The sequence below is a fragment of the Wasmannia auropunctata genome, unplaced genomic scaffold (assembly GCF_000956235.1).
Source record: "Wasmannia auropunctata unplaced genomic scaffold, wasmannia.A_1.0 LD335994.1, whole genome shotgun sequence".
NCBI lineage: Eukaryota > Metazoa > Arthropoda > Insecta > Hymenoptera > Formicidae > Wasmannia > Wasmannia auropunctata.
The window spans coordinates 351838-363987 of NW_012026896.1; the positions used below are offsets into that span (position 1 = coordinate 351838).

The 12150-nt window shown below is 43.4% G+C and overlaps 1 protein-coding gene across 2 annotated transcripts in view; it reads right to left on the minus strand.

The window, feature by feature from the left end:
* Window positions 1-694: 694 nt before the first annotated feature.
* The window catches only part of LOC105453803 (fibroblast growth factor receptor homolog 1), a 46482-nt gene continuing 35026 nt past the window's right edge, over window positions 695-12150 (minus strand). The window contains exons 4-12 of one of the 2 annotated variants that reach the window (XM_011696009.1): window positions 7033-7386; window positions 6518-6910; window positions 6179-6360; window positions 4683-4818; window positions 3932-4414; window positions 3354-3852; window positions 3071-3211; window positions 2875-2980; window positions 695-2771 (exon numbers count right to left, since the gene is read on the minus strand). In XM_011696009.1, coding sequence (XP_011694311.1) covers window positions 2667-2771; window positions 2875-2980; window positions 3071-3211; window positions 3354-3852; window positions 3932-4414; window positions 4683-4818; window positions 6179-6360; window positions 6518-6910; window positions 7033-7386 — 2399 coding nt within the window. In that variant the 3' untranslated portion in view covers window positions 695-2666. Of the gene's footprint in view, window positions 2772-2874; window positions 2981-3070; window positions 3212-3353; window positions 3853-3931; window positions 4415-4682; window positions 4819-5208; window positions 5397-6178; window positions 6361-6517; window positions 6911-7032; window positions 7387-12150 lie in introns of both variants that reach the window. The other variant, XM_011696008.1, reaches the window with a different exon arrangement.

Genomic DNA, 12150 nt, shown 5'->3' on the forward strand with positions numbered 1-12150 from the left:
AAAATTGAAATCAACTTTTTATGGAACTGCAGTATTCTTATTTTTCTCTTATTTTCATTATTGAAAATTATTTTGTTATTTTATTATAATAAATGTTTTGTATGATAAAGAATAAAAATAATCCTATGTTAATTTATAATATAAATGTTTGCAATTATATCGCGATAGCGAATATCTCAACATGAATATAAGATTGAAATACGAAACAATAAAAATATAAAAACCAATCAATGAATAACTAAATTACAAATAAAATAGCGTACCGAATCGCGATAGTGAGTATCTCACCGTAAATATTAGGTTAAAATACGAAACAAAAAATAGAAAAAACAATCAATGAATAATCAAATTACAAATCAAATCAGGGTTTGACAAGATGAGCCCAATTCATTAAAACTTACCGAGTTTTATTAAGTTGGACCGACTTTAAAAAACTTACCTGTAAAATGTCACCAATAAAATCTTTAAATTCGTTAATGATTTTAATAAATTTTGTTAATCATTAGTAAATTATAAAAAATAACTAGATATGTTTTTTTGTCCAGAAAAAAGAGCTGAATTAATAAAACAACTCAGATAATAATGCATATCCAAAATCGAACACGATTTAATACGTAAAAATGAATTTAATCAAAGTGCTTGTCAATGTATTTCGACGAGGAAATTCGGGGAACAATGAAAACACGAAATGTTATTTTATTTTGATACTGTTTGACTGATTTATTCGAAATGACTTTTATATCGATGATGTGATTCCTTTACACGGTTTATACATAAAATCTATTTAAATTCTAATTTACACTAAAACATCAGGTAAATCCTAATTTACTCATGTGTTTACTTTATTTTCAAATAACAAATAATCTTTAAATAAAAGCCCATATGTACAAATCGTGAATTAAAAAACTACCTTCTAATGCGTAAATCGATTATTGTCACTTTTTACAAAAGGATCGCTCTTGCGACGTATCTTAAAATTAAGTAAAAAAAGAAAGATCCTGAAAACGTGCATATACTCAGAGGAAAAATTCTACACAATATATCTATTACAAATTTTCTTGATAAACAAGATTTAATGCAGCATCCAGTATGTACAGTGTTGTCTCAGGTATAATGCTGGTAAAATTATAGCAATTAATATTTGTCATTAAAATACGATGTCAGATTGATAGTTGAATGCAGGCATTCTTGGCATTCTTACTGCACAGTTTGATATAGATTTGCGACGGATGTAAAGCAGAATATGACAGATTTTATTTTTTGTTACTGCCACTAATCTGCTATCTCAACCCTTACAGAAATTTATTACTGGAGGGGCCAAATAATTATTTAATTATTTTGAGTATCAAAAATACCGAGTGCTAGATTGCTTTTAAGTTTAGTACAAGGAATGCTATGTATCAGCAGAAACTTGGTCGGTGCTTGTTGTAAAGGCAAATGTTAGTAATTTGCTAGTCATGTCTAATCGAATTTTGTATCAATCTGTTGCCACATCGCGGATAGTTCGCTTACTGGATATACTTGGAGAGATACTGATATACGAGAAATTATCTACCTCTAAGCACTTTTCTCCCATTTATACACGTATCGCGCTAGATACAACTTACTAAACTTACAGAGATACTTTGGACTTTCTTCTCTCGCGCCCGATCTTTGATATCTGAACCTTTCCTCCTCTCTTCTCTTTTTACAAAACGCGCTACCATAGAACTTGCTGCTCGTTATACAAAATCTACGGTTCGCCGTTCACTAATGCTAGCCACGTGTGTGAAAAAAACGCTAATAATTTACCAACTACTATAATACAGGAAAACTTACAATTTCCACAGTTGACTAGTTACAAAACAAAATATCATGTTCTCACATGAAATATATCCGTTTGTATGATCTACGCGATCCAGCACATATTGAATACCTCCGCCGTCTATAACGTGTTTCTCTTCGCTTATTGTCGTCCGATACTTTCGCAAGGCACTGATTCATGGCACAGTTATTACATCTACGAATATTTAGAATCTGAGTAAGCGATATACAAATCCGCGTTTTATATTAAGGGCGCAGCAAAAGGTATAATGTACAATTTTTTTCCGCTTCGATTCTTTGTCTTGATCTTAAACTCAGCGCATGTCTGTTCACGAAAAACAATAGCAGCAATTATAGAACGTTCAATTTCGTTGATACACAAATACAGCCTCGGCCATAAATACAAAGCACCTTCAACTTACATTTTCTTGGAAACGGCGATATGACTAACGAAAGACTAATGAAATATTAAAATTATTATAAATTATTTTTTGACAAAATTATTTTTACGTTAATTTGTGGAGGTATACTTTATATATTTATGACCAGTGCTGTACTTATATTATTGATATAACGCTAGCCCTTTTTACAATTAACGCACATTTTCCTTAATTCTACGCGTAGGTCAATACTTCAATACTGATTTATTTTATTTGGCTCGTATTTCGCTCGTTTCAGTCGGTTATTCGTGTGATTTCTCTTTCTCTCACGCTGAGATTCTTCGTCTATTTCCGATCCGTGTTCACTCCGTTCGATCTCGCTGATAGTTTATTGCGTTCGCGAGTTAGCGAGTCGGAGCTTAATCTCAAGTATCTCGTTTACGCGAGATCTAAAGTGACATTCCACCGCGACGAGTACACGACTCACAGCAGATATGGAAATTTCTCTTCGCCTTCCTCTTCCGTCTCGCTGGACTCTTGGCTGGACGGAGGCGTGTCCAACTGAGGCAGGCCGAGATCCAGATATACCTAACATCAAAGAGGCAATGTAAAATCAGAGATGGCTGTTACTACTACAAAAATTCTATCTATCGTTTTATTTATCGACATCGTAAATGCTCGCGCTACTCACCTCGTTCGCCGTTATCGTTAATATTCTGTCGAGATCCTCGACCAGTTCGACAAATGTCGGCCTTTCGTTCGGCTGATAGCTCCAACAATCTCTCATGAGCATGTATCTACAAGCAAGAGATCGAGGGAAATATTTAAAGATATGAATCATATGTCAAGTGCTTTATGTATATTATGCAGCCAGATTTACGTCTTACATTTCGATCGAGCAGCAGGGCGGCTTTTCCATTCGATGGCCCGTTCTAAGTAGCTCGAACAATTTCTCGAACGACGGTATGGACGGGTAAGGCGTGCCGCCAAGCGTCATGATCTCCCACAACAGAATCCCGTACGACCATCTAGAAGAAATTGCAATAAATGACGTTAGTGAAGTAAAAATAAGAGATAAAAATAAACGCGGGGAAAACGTGAAATAAGTCGAAGTGACGAAATAAAGATGTCTCTATTAGATAAAAGAATTTATTATTCCCGGATACTTACACATCGGATTGACTGGAGTAGATACGGTGGAACAGGGCCTCCGGAGCCATCCACTTCACCGGCAATCGCCCGTCCGATTTCTTCCTGTAGTAGTCGTTGTTAGCAAGGTCTCTGGCGAGACCGAAGTCAGCGATCTTCAGCACGTATTCGTCGCTGACGAGGACGTTCCTAGCCGCTAGGTCCCTGTGTATACACTTCTTACTGGCCAGATACTCCATTCCGCGCGCTACTTGGTACGCGTACGAGACCAGATCCTTTTGCGTGACGGTCTTCCGCTCTTTCGTCTCCTGTCCTATAGCCAGCTCGTATCCCAGAGAGGACCTGTGCTCCCGCAGGAAGTCGCGCAGATTGCCGTGAGGCGCGAACTCCACTATGACGTACAGAGGACCGCCCTTAGTGCAAGCGCCTAACAGATTGATAATGTTCACGTGCTTGCCGATCGCCTTCATCACCTCCATTTCCTTAACTAGATTTATCATGTCCTGATCCGTGTGACCCTCTGAAAACGAGAATACAGACACGCATAAAAAATAAGATACATCTCCTTCTTTCTTTCTCTCTCATTTTTATTTGCTCACCTTTCAACATTTTTACCGCGACGACATTGGATATTCCGGGTTTACTGATGTTCGTGTCGGCCCTGACGACCTTGCCGAAGGCACCTTCGCCCAAGGTACATCCGAGATTGAGATACTCCCTCGGCACCTCCCAGTTCTCGTCGAACGCCATGTCGTACTCATTGTCGGCGGTATTGTCGTCGGCGACGACAGTGGCCTTTTGCTTCTCGATCCTTACCACTGGCATCAGCAGCTCCTCCTCGCCGTTTTGCGCGTTCGCCAATTTCTGCTTCTCCACGATCACCTTCTTGGTCCACTGCGTCACGACCGCCGCGCGTGCCGTCTCTATCGCGAGCAGCTTCTTCATCTTCTCGCGTTTCAATCGATGGAAGATGTATATCACTACGACGACGCCCACGGCAAAGAACACGCAGAGAATGGCCGCCAGAACATTCACCAGAATATGCGGTCTTGCGGCTAGCGGTACTTTCTGCTCGTCCAGCGCTGAATAAATTTTATCAATGTTATTTGACATTTCCATTCCACTCCGTTCGCGAAAAACTGTACAGTAAAACTCCGTTCCAAACATATCAGGGGGGAACAAGATAACAATTCAGATAACAAGAGCTCAGCCATGATTTTATATATTTGAAACTGGACAGTGAGCATAAACTTGTTCGTTTAAATGAAGTGCGGATAAACAGAGTTGTACCATATCTATGAAAACACAACTTGATGACTTCAAGCAAAATTGATTTGTAATGGTACTCACTGTCGACTACATGTAGATAAGCGCTGCTGAATGTTTCCCCGAAAGTGTTCTGGGCAATACACGTGTACCATCCCTCGTCCTTTTCAGTAATGTTGTACAAGTTCAGCTCTTCCGGCTCTTCTGACATTCCAGATTCCTACGTACGAAATGCCGTCAATTGTGCGCCTGATACCGATATCGATCGATTGTGCGACGATATTTACATGCATAGCTACGTAAGCGTGCATTTAAATTTGCTTCTTTAATAAACGTTAAGACAGCACAGACACATTAAACGGCACATTAAATTTTAGAGTTACGCGAAGGATTTCAATCTGGGGCGATTGTAAGCGATTGAGGATTGAGAACGATTGTGTAAGCTTGTTTAATAAAACGTTAACATAGCACAGACACGTTGAACGCCACATTAAATTTTCGAGTTACGCGAAGGATTCCAATGTGAAGCGATTGTAAGCGATTGAAGATTGAGAGCGATTGTGTAAAAGCGATTAAAAGATTTGCGAGTTTGCATGCAAGCTACGCCCACCTTGACCTCCACCCGTAAGCTTTGATTGGTCTTGTTGACGGTGTCGAAGGAGGTATGGTAACCGTGATACCATTCGAGATGACGATGTGCATCGGATAGCACCCGGCAGGTCATGTTAGTGTTACTTCCGATAACCACTGTCTTGTTTCGTGGCGGGATTGTCAGGATCGGTCGATGCGGTACTGTTTCTACAGAGAAAAAAGAAATCCCAACCACCATTTAAACTAACATTTATGAGTTAGCTGTACACGTAGATAAGACAAAACGAGAAATACATAGAGAATTCAGCTATACGTCCGAGTTACCTGAAATATTTTTAGTTAATGTAAAAACGGAGAAATATGTGGAAATTAATAAGAACTCGTAATAGAAAGGTAGACGAACGAACCAGGTTTGTTTCTCTCTCTCTCTCTCTCTCTCTCTCTCTCTCTCTCTCTCTCTGCTAAATTGTAAAATTGTAAATAAATTAATTTAATATTGACATATAAAAAAAATAAAAGTATGAAATAAATTAATACATATAGTGCAATGTACTGTATGTATTACGTAATTAATACGTATAGCATTCATTAAATATGACATTTAATTTTTCATTTACGGTATCAATTTTGATTTTTGTCTATAAAATAGACTAGAATAGAATAAAGATAGTAAAGAACACAATAAGAAAACCCATAACCATGAGAATATTTCCTAAGCGCTAAATATGTGCTGCAAAATTAAATAATCAAGTTTGTTAATAACGATTAAAACAAAGAGTCTTCTTCGCCTAAACCTGTAAAAATTTTATAGCCTTTTCGATAAAAACTTTGGAGAATAAATAATTAGTTAACCCTACACCATTAATAGTTAGCACGACAACGGACCCGCCACATAAATTAAATGAATTTTCTAGAACAAAAAATTAAGATGAATAAAGAATCCAGGACCCAGGACCCATCGTCATCGCGAAAAATGATGACTTGTGTACCTGGAGCAGAGTCCCTTTAGGCGAGTCCTCTTGATCATCGGGATATTTGTCGACTTTAATCCACTGTATAAATGGCGAGAGATCGGAGACGATGGGGCACTTGAAGGTCGCGGTACTGTTAACCAGAGCGGTCACGTTCTTCGGGAAGTCCACGTTGATGTACGGCTTATGCGGGAAACGCTCTGCGGTTTCGTTAGCAGATCTTCAGTTTCGCGCACGACGATGAGCCGTGCTCGGTCGTGTAATAACCGCGGACGCGCATCGCAAAAATTGTTGCACGGGCACGAAACGGATCGAATTCGCGAGTGGCAAAAGGCGGAGAATTGTGGATCTACTCACCGATAACGTCGACTTTGTAGGTGTAGTTGATGCAGCCCAGATAATTGCACACGATGCACGTGTAATTGCCGCTGTCCTTAGGCACGAGATCGTCCAGCTTCAGGGACCACCTGACCGGGACCGCTTTACCGAGCTCCCGCTTCGGCTCCTCGTTATTCTTCAGCCACGTGATATTCGGAGTGGGATTGCCCGTGCTCAGGCATTTCAATCGCAACGAGTTGCCGGCGGGCTTCACCACCGACGGGTGCATCTCGTCGCTCTTGTTGAAGGAGGGAGGGCTCTCCGGGATCTTGTGATTGTGATCGTTCTCCGGGTAGATCTCGCTCTTCTCGTCCAGGTTCGCGTCCAACTTTTCGCTGTCCAGATGCAACGATCGCGCCTCGGGCATCAAGTCTGCGGGAGAGATTATCGCATCGACATTACGACATTCCATTTTTTTTTTCTTTCTGCACGAGACACGTTAATGTCACGTTTAATCGGGAGATTGAGACGTGAGAGCTGTCGGATTTACTCACTTCTGGTTTCGATCTCGAGATCGTTGCTCCCGTCCTCCGTTCTCAGCATGTTCATCGCGCCGCTCTTGTCCTCGCCCTCGTTCTGAAAGCCGTCGTTCTGCAGGTTCTCGACGCGCACGGTCACGTTCCGCCACTCGACGGTGTCGTTCGACTCCAGTCTACACCTGTAGACACCGGCGTCCTCCACCTCGATGGTTTTCAACTTCAAAAACTGCCTGTTTATACGTACTCTCGCGGTCGGCTTATGCAACTCTTCGTCGTCCTTGTACCACGTCGTCTTGAAGCTGAAGTTTTGCTGGCAACGTAGATTGAGAGTCTCGCCCACGGACACCACGACGTCGGAATTAATTGCATCTGCAACGTAAACATTATACGCATTCTATTATGCTTCGTGTGATTATACCGTGCCAATCGAGTACCGCGTCCAATTCGTGTATCCCTCGGGTATAACATTGCGCGCGATGCGATGTTAACGATAAAGTAAAGAGAACGGCAAATTATTCCGCCTTTCTTCGTACACTGACTTTCGTGAAGCAAAAGTTTTTGTTCTTCAGATTGTAGCTTCGCATCGATATACTGAATGATCCCCTAAAGCTAACTGCTTCCTACGCGTGAAGAATGAAACGCGATTCGTTATGTTCAAAGCGAATATATAAGAGATATTTCTAAAGTTCTTTAATTTTGTGTGTGTGTATGTGTGTGCTCTTTCTTTTATTTTATTCATTTTTGCCAACATTACATTGTAATGTTCTATTTAATTCAACACATTTATCATAGCGCGAAACTATTTTTGTTTAGACCATCTTCGAAAAACGAATTAAATAATTTTAATTTAAAAAATGTTAGATTTTATGCCTAATAATATTTGCAATAATATTTTATTATTAAATTAGTAATTAATATATTGATGGTAATAAGGCATCCTATATGAATGATACTACTGCATCTTTTAATATCTAAATCCACAAGATGTTTATTACTGAAAAATATCCATTAAAATAAACATGATGTTAACGTGCGTCTTATAAATAATTTTAACTCGGTCGTCAGTACACTCGCTCGTCTTCCGTCGCGTCACATCGATTCGGCTCGTCGACGCGACGATCTATAATAATCGCCGTCGCGACAACTGGTGGAAGTTAGCAGACAGGGATGTTTTGCGCCTAACGAGAGAGAAAGAGAGAAAGGGAGTAAAACGAGACCACGGTGCTTGGCTCGGGTCCGTCCGGTCTGCCTATCCCGCGATATTTGCATCGCCGGTTTGATCAAGGAAACTCATTTTCCTGCGGCGACTCATTCATGAGGCCGACCGGCCGGACCTCGGAGCATCGCCATTTGGAAGACGGCCAAAAGTGAATCGCGACACTGTCCCTTCTGACGTTCCATCTGGAAGGCCTTTCCGCCCCTCCGTCCCTCTCCCCCGGAATGCGTCGCACACTATTTTTAGAGTTATCCCCCCGCGAATCCCTTCTCCGTCATGTCGCCTCTTCCCTGGTGAATCGCCCCGTGATTACGACCGCTATTAGTACGAGGCGCGTCTTCATCATCGTCCCGCGAGCTTCGAGATATCGAACTTTCGATTATTAACCCTTAATACACACGATGAGTCTCCAGTTCTTTATTACATACATATAGGTCGTTCATGTCTGGTTAATTTTCATCTTACTTTACAATATAAGTAATACTTTTACAAAGAAGTATTGAAAAGTTTTAATTAATTCTCATATATATTTAAACATCTTTAAAAAGGATTTGTAAGATTGTGTATTAAAAAATATTGTATATAAATGTTATAAAATTAATTATTTCCGACACGAATGATCCGTAATCGTGCGTACTAAGGATTAATACGAGACACGATCGCGCCGTTTCGCGTTGGTCTCGATCGTTTCAGTCATAGCGACAAGCCGTGAGATTTTTCTTCCTTTTGTATTCAGCGGATCTGCTTCCCGAGTTATTCCAGACGCGGCCAGGAAGAAAGGGGAGATAGACTTTAATTCAATCGAGACTCGCGCGGAGGGTCTCCTTCTTTTCGCGAATCTTTAAACATCCTCGCGCGCGCCAAATCCTCAAGGCACAAACGAGTCGTTGTGCCTCGGTCGAAGAGCCCTCGACGGAAATCGATCGAGTTTATATTGTCGCTCGTCGCCGTGAGCGCTTCGCTTCGTTCTTTTTCGGGAGACGGCAACAGATGCGGGGCACGTGGCACCGGCGGCTGCGATCCGGTGCGCGAAGTTCGGCACGGAACGTATACCGCGCACCCCGAGACGTAATCTGCGCGGGGAGTCCTCGGGTAGATTTAAGATCTACGTAGAAAGATCCAACTAAATTTTAGATCTTTCAGCAAAATCGTGTTCTCTCTGTGTATCGTCTCGCGCGGCTATCAGATCAAATCGTTGTACGTCGTTCACTCATCTCAGACGGAACCAGATCTCTCGCTTCTGGCTATTTCGGGACGTAATAGCCACAAGTCGTCGAGATGTAAAACACTGATCGCAGAGATACCATGCGTCGTGATTTACGCTCTTTTAATTGCTCATTGTTTCTCCGCTTTCGCAGAAACAAGTCGCCGGGCGCTGCTGGTACAATTTTTGCGTTAAAAAAATTGTAAAGAATACGGAGGGAATTGTTAACCGGGTTAAGAAACTCCGCGCATAGCTAAGTTTTCCTCGGAGTAAGCGAGATAAATATTTTACTCTCTCGAAATTTTTCGACGAATTTTTTCCAGACGGCAAACGAGTCCATGAAGAAACGACTCGACGCCGAGCACAAACAAACGATTCGCAAAATCAAATAGCGTTGAAAACTCAGCGAAAGCTAAGCACGCCGGATTATATGGATCACTCGCGCGAATCGGCAACGATAAAGCGGCTTAAAACCCGGGGGGTGGGGGGGCACCTAACGACGACAGAAATCACGACTGTCGCGTTTGTGTCAGCGGAGCCCATCGCTTCACTTTCACGAAACGAGCCTATTCTTCAGAAGTGGCGGTCGAAGAAATAAAGAAAAATCGACACAGGCGAGAAGGATCTTCTCGACCTCGGAGAAGTGCCCCGCGGTGTCGGATTACGATCGTCCCACGCGTCCGCGGCTTTTAGCGTCTTCATTCGAATGTCGACGAGGGAGAAAAGGAGAGAGGGAGAGAGAAAGAGAGAGAAAGAGGTCTCTTTCATGCCGCCCGATGTTAGCGGTCGATCTTACGCGAGATGATGATTCGACAAAAAGGCGAAACTCTAGACACGATAATTCCATTCGCTCGCTTGTGCGCGAGCGGAGAGCGCGAGATCTCTTCGCTCCGCGCGGAAACGTTGAAACGCCGACCCTTTTTTCGTCATTACACAAGATCCTTTTTGTTCGTAGAACGTTCACCTATTCCCCGCGACACCGACGTCGTTTCTTCCTCTCTTCGCGGAAATCCGTCGAGTCGGTGCGTTTCAAAGTTTCGTGATTGAAACGCGGTTTCACGACGATTTCTTAATGGAATCGGCGATGCTTTTTTTCCCTCTCCGTCGTCAACAAGTTAACGATACTCTCTACGGCGGAAACAGATATCCAACTACCGTCGATCCAATTACCTCGTTCTATTCCGTAGCGCGTGTTTGACGGCTGGAAATCGTCGAGTTTTATTCTGATCTTCCTCCTCGTCCGGAGGAGGATAAAACGAACGTTCGCCCCGGGGATGGACTTCTTCTTTCGACTCGATGTACGGATAATTCGAGATAAAAAATGATCCGTGGCAAACGTGGAGCGAGATGAGTCTGCGCCAGAGTCCGGGATCGGGGGGGAATCTTGTTATATACATTTTAACGCATCGTCCGTTCGCGTTAAAAGATATCGCGTTAACAAAGTATGGCGGGGCGAATCCTCCGCCTAGGATAGAGACCTGCCAACGAGACTGGCTCGACGATCTAATTAAGATTCCGCCTGGTCCTGGAGAAGCCGTCCTTTCATAATGAAGCGAACGCGGGGGTAAAAAGGATGAGAGAGAGAGAGAGAGAGAGAGGAGACTCGCGGGGCCGGAGGATAGAGAGCCAGATATAAACGTCGGCATTCTTGACGGGTCGGCAGCCTGAAAACGATCGTGCCAGGTAACGGTAACGCATCTACCCGCATAATTACACCTCGAAACGGATCATCCGACTCTCCGGGAGTAGATCGGGAGGGAAACGACGACGAGCGTCGCTTAAGCGCGCGCTCGTTATCTTAACGAACACGCCGAGCTTGTTTTCCAAGAGGCATTTTCGAGATTGAATCGTCAACGGGAGGACGGAGATAGAATCCCCGCGAGTGAGCTTCCGCGTCGGTTTTCCGGGTTGCGCGTTCCGCCGAGGAAGAGACGAACAATTTTCTGAGGATCCCGATGCTGCGAGCGAGCGAGCGAGACGAGAGATGCGTGGATGCGGGCACGGGTCCAGCGGAAAAACGGAATGACGCTCGATCAACTGGCAAGACCGGCCGAAATCTCTTGGCGAAATCTCTTCTTCTCGACTCCCCTCCTCCCTTCCCGCTGTCTCTCGTTCACCCCTCCGCCCTCGTCCACCCCTTCCCCCATAAATCGCGCTCCGCACCGCGCATCTCTTTCATTGTTCAATTGGTAATATCAGCCTATTACGCTGTTGAATACATTTAATAGACAAAAGATTGGCAGTGGCTCTCATCGCTCCCGTCGATCTCGCAACGGCGGCGGCGGTGGCGGCAGCGGCCCTTCCCGCCTCTCGAATTTAGTCCGAGAAAATGGCGTTTCGTATATCCGCCATCGCCGGGTGAGTATATCGTTACTGGCGATTCGGTAATAGCGGCCACCGCGCAGCCCGGCTCGGCATTCAATGACCGGGCAATTGGACAATTGAGCTCAATCATAATAACGCTCATACGCATATCGTGCCACCGCGGAGAGACGTGTGTATCGTTTTCGCCCGTTCGCCGCGTGACGGGTAAATTTATTTACCGAAATATCAATCCTCCACCGGGCGAAATACATACGCCTGCCGAGAATGCCGCATTGAAAATAATCGGAGTACCCCGTCGGGGGAAACCCCCGACGACTGGGTAATGGGTATGTATTACGAACAGGGACCCGGATCGAAAGAAAATTTCAGTCCGGTTACGGTTATGGTC